General features: G+C 45.7%; 1 protein-coding gene across 1 annotated transcript in view; it reads left to right on the top strand.

The window, feature by feature from the left end:
• Positions 1–16,151, top strand: part of SIAH3 (siah E3 ubiquitin protein ligase family member 3) — a 48,598-nt gene extending 32,447 nt beyond the window's left edge. The window contains exon 2 of the mRNA XM_009644776.2: positions 15,558–16,151. Within this exon, the coding sequence (XP_009643071.1) occupies positions 15,558–16,151 (594 nt within the window). The remainder of the gene's footprint in view (positions 1–15,557) is intronic.
• Positions 16,152–18,870: the final 2,719 nt, after the last annotated feature.

Genomic DNA, 18,870 nt, shown 5'->3' with positions numbered 1-18,870 from the left:
GACGGGGCTCTGAGCAGCCTGATTGAGTTAAAGATGTCCCTGCTCACTGCAGGGGGGTTGGACTAGATGACCTCTAGGGGTCCCTTCCAACCCAAAACATTCTATGATTCTATGATTCTATGATTCTATGGTTGGCAGATCTGAGGGTCCAGGGTGCACCTGGGGCACAGTTTTGGACTGGGACAGGCCCTGTGGTGCTGAGCTACGCGAGCATGACATACATCCCCCTCACTCTAGGGACAGGAGGGTCTGAGGAGAAGCCAGATATGTATGTCTTGAGCTTGAGACTCTGCAGGACTGCTAGGGTCTAATTTTGCCTTTTCGCAGCTCAGAGTCAGGTTATTCAGGTTATTCATGATGTTTTTCAGGATTTCCCCTAAAACTTGAAAGCTATTTATTTCCCAGCACTGAGGATGCTTTTGAAGGAGACCAGCTTTGTCACCTGGCAGCAAGGACTGGTCTGCAATCAGCATCAGGCTAAGCACACAGGACTCTGCCACAGAATCTTTGAATCTTTTGATTCAAAACCTCTTTGGTGGCCAATTTAGCTGCGGGCAGCAATGGAGGGAAAAGGGCCAAGCAAGTAGATGCCTAACTGCTCCTTTTGATGAAGTCCGACATGCAGCAGCTAGATTGCACTTCCAGGTGGCAATGGGAAGAAGCCAGTGCAAGCTGAAAGAAGGTCTCACTGGGCTCCGCAATGCAGGCCCACGGCTCAAGGTCCTCTCATTGCTGAGCTTTTCCAGCATGTAATTCTAGAAGGAGCCTCTGGTAAAGGCAGTGTTCATCTCATTACCAATTCAATTTTTGTGACAGCCCTGCTAGGGCTCTTAATTTCTTGTGTTAAAACAACAAATGAGATGACCCAACTGCAATCTCTAATAGGTATCACGGGTCAGTAATCATTCATTTGTTATAGTGCCTCTCACCCGAAGGACGGAGATGAAAATTTGTCCTCCTAATGGCAAGAGCTGTAAATTAGTTTTATTCCACTGTTAAATCTAGAGGCCTGAAAATTAGGATGACCGGCCCTTAGCCAGGAAGAAAATGTGTCAGCTCAAGGGATTTTCTGCATTAGGCAAATAGGCAGCTCATAATCACCTATTAAACAGTCACAGCGGCTGTGTCCTGAAACCCTTTGCTACTCTGAGTCGTGACTCTCCTGCTGCACTGAATGTGGTGAAACTTTCCAAGTCTCATGTCCAATTCTGGGCCAGTGACCCCACAATCCACTTCTAACCATGGAAGAGCCTGGAGCACAAATTTGATGAGGAGTGGCTGAGGGAACTAGGATTGTTCAGCCTGGAGAAGAGGAGGCTGAGGGGAGACCTTATCGCTCTCTACAAGTACCTGAAAGGAGGCTGTAGCCAGGTGGGTGTTGGTCTCTTCTCCCCATTAATGAGCAATAGGAGAAGAGGAAATGGCCTCAAGATGCACCAGGGGAGGTTTAGATTAGATATTAGGAAAAATTTCTTCACTGAAAGTTATCAGGGACTGGAATGGGCTACCCAGGGGACGTGGTCGAGTCTGCATCCCTGGAAGTGTTTAAAGAACAGGTAGACGACATGCTTAGTGACCTGGTTTAGTAGTGGACAGGTACAGTTGGTCTCTATGATCTTAAAGGTCTTTTCCAACCAAATGATTCTATGATTCTATGATTCTAAGAGAAGTGAATATCTCCTGTAGGTGCTGCACAGTGATTTCATCTTTCCCTGAAGATGGGGATGTTCAAGAGAGGGATGATGAATCACTCTGTGGAGGCACATTTTAGCTCCATTATTATGGGAGCTTCAGGTGAGTAGCTCAGATTTGACCATGTCTATCTTTAGACATGTACATTTAGGTGAGATAAATCCCACGCAAATTTATCTGATTGTTTGTCACAGATGTTTCTTCTGCTAAGTAATGCCATCCTTCTCCTTGAAGGCATTGCAAGCACCCTGGGTCTAAAAAGTGTTAGTCATAGAAACATAGAATCATAGAATACCAGGTTGGAAGGGACCTCAAGGATCATCTGGTCCAACATTTCTGGGCAAGAGTATAGTCTAAACAAGATGGCCCAGCACTTTGTCCAGATGCATCTTGAAGGTGTCCAGTGCGGCGGAGTCAACCACTCCCCTGGGGAGATTATTCCAATGGTTGACTGTTCTCATGGGGAAAAATTTCCCTGTCATGTTCAATCGGAATCTTCTCAGGATTAACTTGTACCCATTACCCCTCGTCTTTTCCATGTGACTCCTTGTAAAAAGGGAGTCTCCATCTTCTTTGTAGCCACTATTCCAAGTTAGCATGGACTCTCTGTGGATTTGGAAATTGCAGGGTGAGCCAGGGAAATGAAGGGTTTTAAAGACAGATGGAAGCTATGCTGACAGGGGCACGAAGGTGCCTAACAGCTTTCATCGAGCAAGTAGCTGCCTGTGAAGTCTCAGCAACGCTTGAGTGGCTCCTCCTGGGAGTCTGGGTGTCTCTCTTGCAGTAACTACACACGAGGTTCATGCCTTTGGCCTGGCAGGCTGCACAAAACACCACACAGCCAAGCTAAGCCTGGTCCCAGAGGTCTGCCCAGAGCTCTCCTAACCCTATAAGAAACCAGAAGTGGGTGTAATGCCCACCCAAACTGACTCAGGCTGTCACAGGGGCGTGCAGTTCCTTGCAGCAAAGCCGTGATGTTGGACCCAGGGTCACATCCTGACAGGGAGCTGGGACTGCAGCCAGGAGCTCCGTGGCTTGAGCCCTGGGCGGTGCAGCCATGCCCTCTCTTGCATGCATGCATGCTGGCCCAGGAAGGAGGTAGGCAACACGGTGGCATGAGAGACAGGGAGCAGACCTTCCCTTGGTGTCCCACCCCTGAGCCGCCGCACTTCTTCCCTCCAGCCCTGGCAGCCCTTTGGGAAGAAGGAGAGAGGTTTGTCCTAGGAAAGAAAGGCTGAAATGCCTTTGGTGTGATGAAATGAGTGGCCTGTCATCTTGTTCAATAACATGTCACACAGAAAGCTCTATAAAAAGCTTTCTATAGAACTCCTTGAATGCGCACACACACACACACACACACACACACACAACACACACAAATCCACCCCATTCTCAAATCCTCAAAACGCGTAAGTGTATCAGAATAGTTGTACAATTATTCACTTTTATGATGCGCAAGGTACGGAATATTGTTTGTTTGTAAGTTTATAAGAACATGTATTAAGCTGCCTGCATGGGGAGGACCTGGCTGAAGTTAAAACATAAAACCTTCTCACAAAACAAGTGAGGGTGTGAGGGGGGGACACTAAAGGGCAAGAATGGCTTTGAATAAGAAATGTGGCACCTCTGCCCCCTTTCTCCAAGGCCTCACTTGCACTGAAATAGGAAATTTTAGGATGGAGAGACCAGAGCAAATATGAAGAGCCAGAGCTGCACAGCCTACACCAATGGATTTCCAGCAAGAACCTCCCCGACTTCAAAAATAACTCAACTCTAGGACCTGTGGCTCTGTTGGGTGATGGGTCTCTAGCCTCTGCTTTCTTCATGGTTTCCCCATGGTCAGAGGGCTGGGACACCTATCCTGTGAAGAAAGGCTGAGAGAGTTGGGGATGTTCAGCTTGGAGAAGCGAAGGCCCTGGGGAGACCTTGTTGTGGTATTTCAATATATAAATGGGGATTGTAAGAAAGATGGAGACAGATTTTTTTACCAAGGCCTGTAGTGACAGGAAAAAGGGCAATGGTTTTAAACTGAAAGAGGGTAGCTTTAGACTTGGCATGAGGAAAAAATTATTTATGATGAGGATGGTGAGACACTGGCACAGGTTGCCCAGAGAAGTCATGCATGCCCCACCATTGGAAGCGTTCAAGGTCAGGCTGGATGGGGCTTTGAGGAACCTGATCAAGTGACAGATGCCCCTGCCCATGGCAGGGGGGTTGAGCTGGATGATCTTTAAAGGTCATCGTGATTCTGTGATGCTATGATCCCTCCCACACGAGGTCAGAGTGGAGGTGCCAGCAGGCTAGGGGATACCAGGAGATTCCCTCCCTGAAAGGGCAATGCTGCAGGAGGGGTTGCATGGAGACTGACTTGACGTTGCCTCCTCTCCTTTGCCTCAGATTTGATGCATTTTGACAGGGTGGGCTGGAGGAAAAAAAAGAACACTGTTGTTCTCTGTGCTCTGCTCCTTCTGCAGGCAGAGCACTGCAAACTTGGGGGCCCTCAATACAGTACCTTTCCATAACCATGAATGTTAACTTAGAAGGGGTTTTTTCATTTTTTTTTTTTTATTTTTTCTTCAACAAAACTCTTTAAACTTTCACTCTGTTAACAGAGGTAATTTTCTTGCTGTAGGTGGAACATTGTCTTCTCTGGCTAAGCTGAACCTCCCTTTCTGTTCTTTCTGTTCTTTCTTTCCACCTGCATCCTCTCCATGTGAAGAAAACTTCTAGAAGAACTATTCTTTGAGAATTTGAGGGGGAGGAAGAAGAAGGAACAGGCTATGATTTGCACAAAATTAAAAGAAGTATTTGTGATGCAAGCCCAATGTTCCCACAGAAATGTCCCTTTCCTTACTGCAAAGACCATATCAATGAAGCAGCAGAAGACATTGCACAAACTAAAAGAGTTTCCCCAGACTTGCAGTTTTTCATGCCCAAAGCTAATGGTTCACATTGGTTTTCTGGATTGTTTTGTGATTTTTCCCTTTCTTAAGACTGACCGCACAAACTCAAGCCATACTTACAGCTGACCATGGAATAATGATGAACTTTGTGTTGCCTTGTAACAGGGAGATATTTTTCATTCAACACCACATTCATGTTGCAGGTACCCAGAGCAAGGGCAAGCTGAAAGCTCAGGGCTGGTTCACTCATGGAGAAGGGACAGACACGTGTCGGGGAAAAGAGAGTTATTCTGAGCCCGGCATGATTTGTTTTCCCCTCTTCTCTTCCTAATGCTCCTGAAACCTGAGTGTGACCTCCACCACACCAGGCTATTGTGGATGGGTTTGAGACGCCTGTCACTCACCAGTACCAGCAGTGCCTCAGCAGGAGGGAGGTAGATGTGATTTTAGATGGGATTTTCCCCCCAGACACAGTTCTCAGAAGAAAGTCCTAACCAAAAATGAGGAGTATCTTATGGCTGATAGGTGATTGGTACAGAGATGTAGTCACAGACTCAGAGACCAGACAGGGAGCTGGTGTCAGCAGCACTGGGTGCCCTGTGCTCCCTCTTTGCTCCACCTACGTGGCCCTAGCCCAGGATCTGAACTCAGCCGTGACTTGTCTGGCATAGGCTTAATTACTCATTATCCCATGCCAGTTGCAAGAGCAATGTGACATAGACCATAGAGCAAATCCTCGTCCAGGGGGTGTATGTGGATGGGATTGGAGACAAGCGTCCCACCAAGGGAGGCCGCAGCCTCGCCCAACAATCATCAGCTCACCCCTTCTCTCCTTCCAGCAGACCAGTCATGTTTGTGCCATCCTCTGGCCCTCCCAGGGTGCGTTCCTGAAAGAGCAGTTAGTAAATTTAAATGTCATATAATTGTGATAGCTGGAGGTTGCCTGATGGAGGGGAAGCATTTCGATTGTCTCGGGGTGGATTTGGTCTAATTATCTCAGATTACACCAGCAAATCTGCTCATCTTGGAGGCATGCTGTTACTGTAGTAACTTGTAAATGAATATTGGATGATGAGTTATTACAGCCAGTCTGAACTGGAAAGTTTATGAGCACAGTGGGCAATAATTTATTCTTTTTTTTTTTTCCTTTTCCATATTAATTTCTTCCTCAGCGTGAATGTAAAACATAAAATCAACAGGTCAGATATAGGGCTTTTGTGAACTCTGCCTCCCCTATCAGACAGAACAGATGCAGCCTGGAACTACTTTATCACTTTGCTTTTAATTAAAGCCTATAATGGTTTTGCACTTTGTTAACAGGCTTTATACAAAATACAAAGTGAATAAAGGATGAAGTGAATCTTCAGATAATTCTACATTTTGGATTATCTCTTTTTACATATGCAGGCCGTTCACTGCCTCACACAGAGCCACAACCACCATTGCCTCATGAGCGATCTGGTGATAAATGGTAGTTACGCACTTGCTCCCTTCTGGAGCAAGAGCTGACAGCGTGTGCCTTGGCTGCCAACGCTTTCCCTATGTGGCCAAAGGGGATGGTGTTTAGAGGCATCACCCTTGCTTAAACAAGGTATAAAATCTTCTTCTAGTCCAAGGAGAAGAAGATAAACTTGTCCATGCCCCAGTGTCTCAGCAGTTGCAATGCAACGTCAAATATTCTGTACTATGGTTTGTTGTCACTGCATTGCACCCAGTCCTAAAATGCAGCAAAGGGAATTCAAGTAGCAAATCAGGTCCTGAGGGCACATCCTACTCTCCAGCCTGGCATCTTCTGTATCTGTAGCAGCTACAGACATTCTGCAAGGCTGGGCAGTCTGCCAGGAGGAGGTTCAGGGTCCCCCAGAATCGAAATGGAGAGGGAAATTATCAGATTATCTCTAAACTACCAGCAGTGGAGGAAGTCCACGTTTCTGACCTGCAGCTGCCCACCCGTTCCACCTCTGTTGCTGATGGTAGTTGTAACTCAGGATCCGGGGTCTGGATTTGTCCTTGGTAGCTGTCTGCACTTCAGGGAAGCTCCCCATGGTGGAAGCAGAGTCTGTCTCCGTTTCCTCCATGATCATGGTGGGGACACTGGCTCCTGCACAACCAAAACAGCCTCAATTCAGCTCCTTGCTTCAGTGCCTCTGCAAAGGGCTTAGACGGTTCTGGCAAGAGCACCCTCATGGCTTCTCCTTGAGGAACAGGAGCAGTTCACTGTCTTCTGTTGTACCCCTTAGTTCTAAAAGCCCTTAAAAATTTCCAGGAAGCCAATGTTTCTGTCAGGGGGTCCCAAACCCAAATAACAGAGAGCAGAAAGGCAACGTGGGTAAGGGTTGCGAGCGTGGGCGCAGGATAAACCTGCACTGAGCAAGGATATTCTAGACACTATGAGCGTGTCTGGTCCTATGCGTTCCCACAGTCATGGTCTCATACTGTCCTTACTCAAAGCTGGGTGCCTGTTTTCCTGTTGTTACAGATCTTAAAACTGAAAGCAATCCTTGGTTAAGCCCTTGGAGCAGGCACAGGGCAATTACCCCAGAGCAGGTGATGCAGATCAACTTGCCAGCCTGCCAGACCTCCACGGGTCCAGATGCTTCCATTTCATCCATTTCGCCTCCATGCTTTTCATTTATTTTGGCTAGCAAATAACTGTGCCAGATGCTCCACATGAATTGCTGGTGTGCGTGGTTGTGCTTGTATCTACTCAGTGTATTTTAATTCCTCGAAGAAAGCACAGAAAGTGATCTCAGGTTACCTGCAGAGTAAGATCCAGCAAACACAGCAGATAAACGGGGATCATTTATCTGGGTGTCCATGACCCGTTTGCAGCTTTGGCTGAGGGCCAGCGAGGTGCTGCATCTCCCTTCAGTCTGAAAGACAAGAAGATTTGGTGTCGTCCCACATGGGCTGGGAATGGTTCGGCAAGTTTGGTTTTAAAGCAGTAGAGCTGGAGAGCATGACCTTGCTCCACCCTGCTGGTGTCTTATGCCTAGATCTCTCTCAGAAAGCATCTAGGAGACTGAAATGCTTTAGTATGGATCCTGTTTATATTTCATTATAATTACATTTTTTTCAATATAACGAAGAATGTCAAGCTTCTTGGTATTTTTTGCTTGCACTTCAAGACTGCATGACAGTTTGTGTTGAAAATGCTGATTTTTGAAAAGTAAGCAGGGAGTTTTAATTTGAGAATTATGTCTTTCTTTCCATCTGGGATACATTTAAAATGCTGTTACATATTTTTGCTACATCTACCGCAAAACCAAATTTCTTTTTTCCAAAATACCTCCAAAAATGAGTGGCTTCATCTAAAATTCAGGGTCCTCTGGTACAAAGAAATGGGTGCTACAGCGCGGACATGTACTAAAGCGGCATTTTCTCTGCGCACTCCGAGGTGTGTAATTAGCACGAGGACAGCCATTAACACATCCCGTGCGCTGTGTCACCAAGTCACGCCTGATCATGTTGCAAAGTGAGATTAGCAAAATGAGCTTGAAGTTGTCCTCTCGCTGCCATTTGATAGTAGGGAAAACAAATCCTTCCACTGCCAAAGCTGCAGCTAATATTCAGTACTTAAGAAATTCAACCGATGCATTCATAATGAACAGGATTTTGTGTAATTAAAATTTTAAATAAATCCCCAACATGAGCCCTGGCTTGGACTTCTTAATTTCAGATATGGAAGTACAGCTTTTGACAAAATAGTTTGAGGGTGGGTTTTTTTTTTTTTCCCCTTCCTTCTCTTTTCTTTCATCTGAGAGATTTACAAAATCTCATTAGCATACTAAAAAATAGCAGAAGAGAAATTAAACGAAGACCAGGATTAAAAGACTCACTAGTTTCTTCATGTCACCTTTATAGTTCTTTTGAGCATCCGTCCCTGTGTGGTGGGTGTAAGTAACGTGGAGGTGGATGTTTGTGGGTGGCAAAGCTTTTATGAGGCAGAAAGAAGCTGAGAATTAGAAAATTATTGGAAGCATTTTCCATAGAGATGAGAAGCAGCAATCAGACCCTGAGAAGCTAGGGAAGAGGAGGAAGACAGTAAGAAAGCCGAATAAATGGCACATTTCACTGGCAAAGAAAAAGCCAGTTTGTTTCAACAGAAACCCTGAAAGCCGTCATGGAGCTCTCACTCAAAGCATCCCAAAGCTGCAGGCCCAGGTCCCTCCTTGCCTGCAGAAATCTTTAGGTCAAAGCCCTAGATCCACCAAGTTCTCATGGGACGTTTCCAGGTTGCTCACCTACCTGCAGGGTGACTGCATCCCTTGTTGTCCCTTGTCACACATAGGGTGATGGAGGAGATAAGTGATGGCAGGTTAGCAAGGAGGTCCTGTAGCTGGGAGGAAGACCATGTTGCCCTGGAGAGCTGGGCTCCATTCATGCCTCTGCCTGGAAAGCCCTGTATGATACTGGAGAGTCATTTACAGCAAGCTGTTCATGGATAGCTTCCAGCCAGATGATCTCTGCTCCTGAGTTGCTCAACCTAAAGCCTTAGACATGATTTGTGGCTAGTTTGATCACTTGTAGCTGCATCTGAGGTTAATGGAGGCTGGGTTTTGAAAATATCAAGTGCTCTATGAGGCAATGCTACCACGAAAAATCAGGTGTTGTGTGATATAAACTGGGCAGCAAAATATGGTCAATACATTTGGATCATTAATCCCTCTGTGCCTAAATTCCTTGACCCTAAACTGGTGAATAATGCTGCCATTGTACCTTCGCTCAGCATCATAGGTATCAGCTGACAGACGCCTAGGATGCACAGACAGACACAGCCACAGCAATGAGCCTCACAGAAGAATCCAGGATAAAATGAGCTCCTAGAGCCAGTTTTTAAAAAAAACATGCAGTCTCAAATTTGGGACTATTTTCACAAGGAAAGCAAAAATAAGCTCATAGTCAAAACGCATGGGCTTCCATCCCCCAAGTCTCACCCACAGAGAACTTTTTAAAATAAAAAAGGTACCAGAATGGTTTCAGCTGGACAAAACTATGTGGTTTTCCCCACTGCATTTTTTCCCCTCTCAGAAACATTTTAAACCTGCGAGTGGTATGAGTCTATATTTAAATAGGTGTGTGCGTAACTGTGTATATAATTTAATGTCTATTTTAAAGTCAGCCTGAATCAGGTGTTATCCCAAGCAACACCAGTCTTAGGGAGTTACACAGGATAGGAAACCAGGTCTCAGCGTGGGGTCAGGCGTAGCAGGACGCAGCCTTAGCACGGGTAGTGGGTTTGGTAGCAGGGGGTGTGAGCACGGCCCCCCTCAACCCCTGGCTCCCGCCGAAGGTGACAGCTGCCCTGAGCATGCACGGCTCCTACCAATTCTCCTCTAATCCAGCCAAAAAAGCTCTGGCTGAGGAGGAAAGAGTTTGGATCTGCAGAAGGAGCAGATAGGGGTTCCCTCTCGGGAGGAAGATTAGGTTGCAGTGCCTCGGGGTGGGCTAAAGCTGACCCCGGGTAGAGAGGGAACACTCACTGCTAGTTTGGGCTGGCTGGCGTGTCTGATGGCTTTATTTTCATCTCTGCTGTTTTCTGCGTGACCCTGCTCAGAAGCGCTGCTGTGGTGGCTGTCAGACTACACTGTTGACTCCCCCAAGCAAATAGCCCGGCCCACAGGTGAATTAACGAGTGTTTGCAAAGTTGTGCGTGATCACTGGGTGAAATGCAGTTTGTGTAGAGGTGAGGTGTCTGGAAAAGGGTGATTATTCACAGCATCAGCTTTGCTGTCAGAAACGCTTATTGACTGGACAGCCAAGAAGTCCTTGGCCTCACTCCTTGGGATGTTCTCCTCAGCACACGCTGCGCTGTTCATGGGCAACTAAAAGGCTGGAGTTTTGCACATTATGTGCATTACTGTAAGTAAAAGTATCAATGAGGCATCCAGGCTCCCAGTATAACAGTGGGGAACACTGGGAAGTGCAAAAAGGTGACATTTAACTTTCACCCTGAAGACCTGAGCAGCTTTTATTCTTCTACAACGTGGCGGTGCTACTCACCCCACTTTTGCTTCAGGTCATCAGGGTCTGGGTCCTCTCCCATGGGGTGGGAGGACTAGATTCAACCCTCCCTCACCCTGAGGGGTTTGCAGCGAGCAAATTCTCCTTTTGCAAGTCAGGACTTTAATTGCAAGGCATTTGGCCACTCAGGACAGCAGCCACCTTTGCTCTCCTGTTTGAAGCTGTGCCAATGTGCAGCAGAGAAGCAGGGCTTGAGGGATGGTGGTGTAGCTGTCCCTGCTAAAAATATTTTCCCCATCTTTCCTATAGGCTCCCTTTAAGTACTGAAAGGCTGCAATCAGGTCTCCCCGCAGCCTTCTCTTCTCCAGGCTGAACAACCCCAGCTCTCTCAGCCTGTCCTCATAGGAGAGGTGCTCCAGCCCTTGGATCATTTTTGTAGGCCTTCTCTGGACCCTCTCCAACAGGTCCATGTCCTTCTTGTGCTGAGGGCTCCAGAGCTGGACGCAGTACTCCAGGTGAGGTCTCACCAGAGCAGAGCAGAGGGGCAGAGTCACCTCCCTTGACCTGCTGGCCACGCTTCTCCTGATGCAGCCCAGAGTACGGTTGGCCTTCTGGGCTGCCAGAGCACACTGACATATGCTTGTGTCTTCTCTACCTCTTGGACATCTTGGAGATCTCTACCTCTTGCATCTACCCTTTGACCTTCCCCTGGATTTTCTGTCAAGTCACTGGTCACTGGGGGTGTAATGGTGGTAGGGAGACAGGGATTTACACCCTCGTGTGAACAGCCATCCATTCCTCTCTTCACTGACTGCATTGTCTCCAGTGCTGCAGGAGAAGCCCATAGTGGTACCACTCTCTCCTGACTGAAATAGGGCCACCCTTCTGCTCCTTGTCTAGAAACCTCTGCGGGTCTGCCCCAAGGATGAGTTTGGTCCTGGCTGCATGTAGAGAGCGGTGTCTGGGGGGAGAGATTCCTTTGGCATCTCTTGGGGTAAAGTGAATTGCACTCTGGGGCACTGCATGGGCTTTAAAAGGAGCTGATGTTCTTCAGAGTTAGCCACCTACTCCTCAGACATCAAAGTCAGAACAGATGAGTCACACCTAGAGCGGCTTGCTGCATTTTTAGCAGAAACTCTGTAGAAAGGCTGGGGCAGAACCCAGAAGCCCTGTGTTCCAGGTTCAAATATAACTTTTTTTTTTTTTTACCCCACAAGAAAAGCACCATTTACAATTTGCTCTTTGCCAAATGACTTGTTCTTAAAGAGAATTGCACTGTAATAAGCTGCATCATTAAAAAGAAATTTTTCTGCGAGCAGCAGAGCCTGGTTTCCTGCGGTTAGGTGTCTCATGGTGGGATTATCTTGCTTCTAATGAGGAGCACTCTGCCTAAGCCTTTTCTCCTGTTCATAAAGACGTTGTCTCATGTGGGTTCTCTGGTGTCTGTAATACATTTTGGATCAAACTGCAGTTGTTTAGGTTCTCTCCTATCTGACAATGTAATATTGCCTGCATGGCAAGCTGTTCCTCTCTGGAGACGTGAAAGGGTCATACTTCTCTACCTTGCTGCCCCTTCTTGCAAAACCAATTGAAAATTAAAGCCTTTGAGACTTCTATCACACAGTTAAATTTGACTGAAATTGGCCAACAGGCTAAAAGATAATTGAGAGTAATACTGGACTGACATAACAATATAATAAACCTAATTTTATTAGGTAATCGGGCAATAAATGAGGGAAAGTAAATACTGGAGCCGATTAAACATGGAAAAAAAATGTTCATAAATATTTATTCAAGCATTTAAATGCACTCAAGGTGACCATTTTATGCCCATTTTGCATTTCAATTTTAGAGGTTCCTTTCACAGCCATATGAGAGACCAACAAGGGCACAGGCACCCCAACAGTTACACTCATACCTCAAAAGTAAAAGTAAAATAATGTTTTTCTGTGGGACTTTTTTCACAGAGACAGGGATTTTTTAAACATTACTTTCAAAATATTACAAAATTTAGAATTTAGAAACAGGAATGTTGAGTAATTCAGAAAGCAGCTTTTGAAGATGATTCTCCCCTAGTCAGAGAATAAAAATAGATCATGTAGTCTGTGCTGGATTTCCAGAATTTTCAATAAACCTGAACTGGACAAAGTCAGACCCGAAATCCTTTGCTGAAGTGATTCACTGGAATGTTTCAAAAATTTAGGATGTGAAAGGGAATTCTCAAATATTTGAACGCGCGCACACACACACACACACACAATCACAAATGAAGGAAAGAAGAAAGATACATTGAATAAATAGCTCATTGTAATTTATTTTTCCAGTTTCTGAGCCATGAAAACGTGCTTGTCATTAAGTGACTTTTGGAGATACTTGTATTTTCTTACCTTGGATACAGCTTAGATGGATGAGCTACCATTGCTCTCCATGCTTATCAAATTAGGAGAATGCATTTCTAAATTCAATTACATCCTCAGTGGAAATGGTTTCTCTGACTCTGGTAATCTTTAGAGAGGAATTATACACAGTCTATAAAGCTTCACATTTCAAAACCCAATTTTGAATGTTATTCAAGAGGTTAATTTAAGATTCATCTTCCTAAAGAGGAGTTAAATAAAACAGATAGAAGGCTGGAACTTGTCGAGTGGTTGAGAGTTTTATCAGCGTGTGAGAATGAGTTCATTAGTTTTAATTAGTATAATCACTAATGTTGCATTAACAGTTTGGTGAGAGAAAGTAATTGCTCACACCCACTGTATTAGATTGGGAGATTAGAATTCATTTTATGAGGCAATTAGCATTTCAGGGATTTTTTAAAAGGCTTTTATGATCTGCCATTGCAGTAGCCTCCTTCACCAAAAGAGTTTAAATTAACCATAACTTTCATCCTAATGAGATGCAAAAATTAATGTAGAATTAAGCGTGAACCAGTCCTCTCCAGCAATCCCACCACGATAAGCAGGCAGCTAAAGCCACAAACCTCGATTAGTTTATAATGACCTGTTTTATTTCCCAGACAATGATAGTCATTTATCTGACCTCAATTCATTATCTTGTTGGAAAGTTTATATTCTTGAATTTTATACAGCAAAACAAATAAAAAATGAGGAAGGAAAAAGTAGAACAGTACTATTGAAATAATAATTCTCCCAAGAAAAAGCTGCAGGGTTCAATAATAGGGCTTAAATACTCAATTATTCTTCATATCAAGTGTCAGAGGAAGAAGAAACATCTTCCTTTGACACCCAGTGTCTCGGGAAGGAAGAACCATGCATTACACAGCAGCAGCAATCACAACCCTGCTCTGCCCATCACATCCTTTGGCAGCTACTGACAAAATAAAAATCCTGAATGAAGATCCAGGACTTTGTCATCCCAGTTGGCAAGGAAGCCCCGGTCATCTGGGAGCTGGGACGGTTGACCCAAGAGATTGATTTCTGGAAGATCCTCGAAAGCTTAGGCGCAAGTTTTGGGGGGAAAGATTGTACGCGGTAAGAACGCTTACTCTCACATCATGGCTGTAATGAAAGGCATCATGGTATCTGTAGAGAGATGAGGCAATGCAGTATTTGCAACCTATCTGGCACCTATTATACGGGACTGTGGTTGCCCCTGGTTAAAACAGTTCTCTGCTGAAAAATAGCTGAAAAAAGCCCAGATCTGCTATGACCTGGATGTGGCATGGAGGAGAACAACAGTTGGATCTTAGAACCATACTGTCATTCCTGTAACTTTGGGTACATATGTTAAAATGAGCAGATGAGGGGCAGTATTTGGGCAATTATGTGACTCTTCCTAAAACATACATTAAAACAAAATGTACGTAGGTATATATGTACTCTTAATTCTTCTACTCCTTATAAGCATCTCCAAAGGAGTTCAGAGGGAGACATTGTCCTCCCACGTATAAGCATCTAAAATTTAGGTACAGCTAGACAGATTGAATCTCAGCCTTAGTCATTCTGGCGGCAGCCGGTGAATTACTCCAGCTAAGATCTGGATCCACCACTGGGAAGAGCTGTCTCTCTCTATTGACTGCAGAGGCAGTCCAAGGTAATCAGGTTTCCACCTCGGGTGGCTGAAGTAAATGCTTAAAATTGGGTAGGATGAATCATGACTGGCATGCCTGTGCCTTAGGGTTTATCTACCCACAGAGTTATTGTGGAGAGCCATTACTCTTCCTGAATAGCATTACATGTGGATACACTTTTGGTTGAATAAGACTTACTCATTTCTCTTCAACAACATCCCCTTGACAGAGGCAGAACAGTTTGCTTCCTAGTCCTCACATGGAATTATTCTGCAAGAGCTGCTGCCTTTTCAGCTTGCTGCCCTATCTTAATCCAAATTCACTTTAGTATAAAAATGTCCTTAATTTGCCATCCATCCACCTTTGAAAGCCATTTAAGATTTATGAAGGTAAGCACATCAATTAAGCACAAATACATTGACCAAAAAAACTAAATGCATCATATACGATAAAAACTGACTTTTATTTCACAAATTATGGGTGTTATAAAGCATATTGTTTCAGGAGAAACGCCTGTATTTGTCAGTGTGTTTCATTAAAGACTAATAAAGCCATACATATTTCATTTCCTTGTTCTGAGCTGCAAGAGCCTTAACTATATAAAGTACCCCATGCTGTCCTTGCTTTGTTGGGCTTTTTTTTTTTTAATCAGATTTTTCCCCCCAAACTAATGAAATTGCTCTTTAAACACATACATCACTTTCATTTGAAGTGACTTATCACGGCTCAAATTGTTTCTCTCTCCTCTTGGAAAACAATGCAACTGTCAGCACCTTTTGCTGTGCAGATCCAGGCCTGGATTGCCCCTGATCTCAGCCTGATTTGAGCAGCACTGAGCTCCTGGGGTTCCCACCGGTGCTGTTTTAGGTGGAGTATTAGGTGGCTGGTGCCTGCAGGGTCTATACCTTGCGTATCTGCACCGGTTCCTGGTCCACCTGCTACCACGTGTAATCTTTCTCTTCTTGTAGTATGCACCGACCCGCTGTGCAGCTGCACAGACGTCCGTGGAGCAAGGTGTCCTTCCTCCCTGCCATCACCACGAAGCAGTCCATGACCCCCAGCTGGTTCCCTGCACGTGTCCGCTCTTCTCCTGCCCATGGGAAGGGCACCTGGAGGTGGTGGTGTCCCACCTGAGGCAGACCCACCGCATCAACATCCTTCAGGGGGCAGAGATTGTCTTCCTGGCCACGGACATGCACCTGCCCGCACCCACAGACTGGATCATCATGCACTCTTGCCTTGGCCACCAGTTTTTGCTGGTCCTCAGGAAGCAGGAGAAGTATGAAGGCCACCCCCAGTTCTTCGCTACAATGATGCTGATCGGCACACCGACCCAAGCCGACAACTTCACCTACCGGCTCGAGCTCAACAGGAACCAGAGGCGCCTTAAGTGGGAGGCGACCCCCAGGTCGGTACTGGAGTGTGTTGACTCTGTCATTTCTGACGGGGATTGCCTTGTGCTGAACACTTCCCTGGCTCAGCTTTTTTCCGACAACGGAAGCCTAGCGATAGGAATTGCAATAACCACCAGCAAAGTTCACAACACCGAAGCTGAAATGTGAGGAAGAGCAGGAGGAGAAACTATGGTGCTCTAGCTGCCTTGTGAGAGCCAGAACTTGCGGACTTTTCGGGGGGGTCTCAGGTCTTTTATGGTATTTAGTACTGGTCCACAGTGGGCATTATGTAAACATCCTGTGGTTACGGTCTCTGTGTAACGTATTTACTGTTTTGTTAATACAATTTTATGAGAAATTTTAAAGAGGCTAATCAATTTATTGTCGCCCTCCAGCAACACTGGAAACAACAGTTTCTCCTGGAAAGTGTGCCCAGGATAGCTCATAGAAATGTGTGGTATGAGCATGCTATGAGCAAATGTGTTTCCTTCATTGTCTGCCTAACTGCCTGGTATTAAGGAGGCCCCTGTGCATGGTAAAAGGTAAAGTATTCCACTAGGGGACAAGAGCACCCAGGTTTCCATACTAGCAATAGTGATTTGACTCTTACACTGTGGTCACAACCAAGCCCCAGGTAGCTTGCAGTTTCAGATCTCCCTTCGGCTTCTGAGGCAGCAACCTTCACCATCCAGACAATGAAAGATTCAGAATAAAAATTCATGACCTCCGCTGAGCCTGGGCCTGGGAAGCCTCACCCTGCCTTAAATTGGGGATGACAGCTAGTGGGTGGTCACTGTGAGCATGGTTAAATCTCACTCTCATATCATGATGGGCAGTGAGAGGCTTGCTAGATGGTCTGGCTCCAGGATGGATATAACCATAGCCAGTCATCGGGACATTCACCTTTTTTAGCTGCTATTTCCTTAAGCATTCAAAAAAAGATTTTCAGAAAATAAAGTATCAGGAAGGTCCTAAGTTGTGCACTGATCTTGGTATTGAATTCTGTGCCACTTCAACCCACACCGTGTACTGCTAAATATCGATTTAAAACAATGCATCTGGAATATCTCTTTGCAAATTGGCTAGGAGATATGAAATGCTTTCCTTTAAAAATAACCTTTTTTTTTTTTTTTTTTCCCCATACACTTGGGGGGTGAATATGGTCCCTTTCATTCAGCTGAGGGTGTTTTGCAGGTGGTGATGGTGACAAGAAGAAAGGGGTTTCTCTAAGAACTTCTCCCTTGGATGGCTCCTCGGGGAGAGTCAGAGGCAGGTGCTGGCCATCTCCCAATGCTCAGTCCCATCTTGCAGTCATGCACGTTTCCTCCATAGCGACCAACAGCAGTGAAATCCCACGGCGGCAGGCGACGCGTTGAAGGAGGGGACTCTGCAGTGAGTGTGATGGACGAGAAACTTGGGAAATTGTCTTTTCCTGTTTCCCTTCTGCCCATGTGTGGCTGTGGCCTGGATGCTCCTAAATGTTTTTTTGAGAAACATCTGGTAGGTCATGTCAGTTAGTAGCTGGAGAGATTGAGGATGTTTGCTTGAGTCCCTTGGAAAACCTAGGAAGGGGGGAAGCAAGCTAAGAATAGTTCTTCAGTGTTTCAAAAAGCATCTCGCTGTAGCCAGCTTTGGGTAGAGAAAAGCTCTGATTCTAATCTCTCCCACCTGCTGCTCTCCTGGGAATTATTATAAACAATGTGTGAAGTAAAACGAATCACAATTTTCCTGAGATGAATGCTACGCAGGAAATGTCTTCTGAGTTGCAGATGCACCTCGCCTCCTTACCTGGGCTTTCATAGAGGAGCCAGGATCTCTTCAACAGGCCATGCAAGCTGAGGTCTGAAGAAGTCTCAGTCCCCGTAAGGTTATGTGCTGGGGCACACCTTTATGGCTCTCCCACCTCCAAATTTCAGGGGCCAGAGGGGCATGTTGGTTTGCAGCGCTTCACTGGATCACGCAGGCTTCAGAGCCACTTGCTTTTTTCCTGTGATGTTAAATATTCAGAACCAGCAACTGCTGCCCTTTCCCTAAATGATGGCAATAAATAAATCATTGGCATTTTTGTGGACTCTAACTGGCTTCTCCAGCTCCTCCGGCAAATATTCTGCTGCTGAATTAAAACAAAGCAAAAGCAATAAAACCCCAATATAAACAGTTCCTCTAGCTTAAGCTTACTAAGCTCTTTGTACACTGTGGTGGAGACCTAATGTAATGCCGCTTTTGCTGTCTGATCACAACCAGTTCTCGGGGAAGGGATGTTCCTTGGGTATTCACTTGTTTCAGACTATTTACTTCTTGCTAGTTGGCACCTTTTGTCCATGAAATATCTACTGAAATGAAGAATGCACGGTTGGTATTTTGGGCATACCCCTTGCCAGAAGACCAGTGTATTTCTGGCAGGATGAGTGTGACAGCAGTACTGCTCCAGGATGGTCATTTCCATCCCTTGCCAGCCTCCTTATTTGCTGGTTTTGATGGGGCAGGAGGCACAACAGAAATCTGACCTCCCCCACATGGACCTCCTCACATCCCACATGTCCTTCTCCCACAGTTTTCTCATGACCACATGAAAAGTTCAGCCTTTCTATTGCCTTCCCAGTCCTCATCTGGTGGCCACCCTTCTCAGCCCGCTCCCAAGCTCTCAACCCGGGCTTCCCCCTCCGGCTTGCAGAGCCCATGGGGCAGCTTGCCTCCTCTCGCTCTGCCTCTTGGGTGCCATTGCTCAAATCTTTCTCACTGCTCTTTGCAGCCAACCAGGAAACCTCCTCACTTGGATTTCTGCACACCTGCAAAGCCCCAGATCCAACAAGGATTTCAGGAATCCGGATACATTGGAGTACTGATGAAAATCTGCCCAGTAAGACTCCCAGTACAGAAAAGGAGG

Source organism: Egretta garzetta, unplaced genomic scaffold (genome assembly GCF_000687185.1).
Source record: "Egretta garzetta isolate BGI_Z169 unplaced genomic scaffold, ASM68718v1 scaffold268, whole genome shotgun sequence".
NCBI classification, from domain to species: domain Eukaryota; kingdom Metazoa; phylum Chordata; class Aves; order Pelecaniformes; family Ardeidae; genus Egretta; species Egretta garzetta.
The sequence above is the reverse complement of the archived record's forward strand: the minus strand, read 5'-3'. Positions and strand labels throughout refer to the sequence as shown.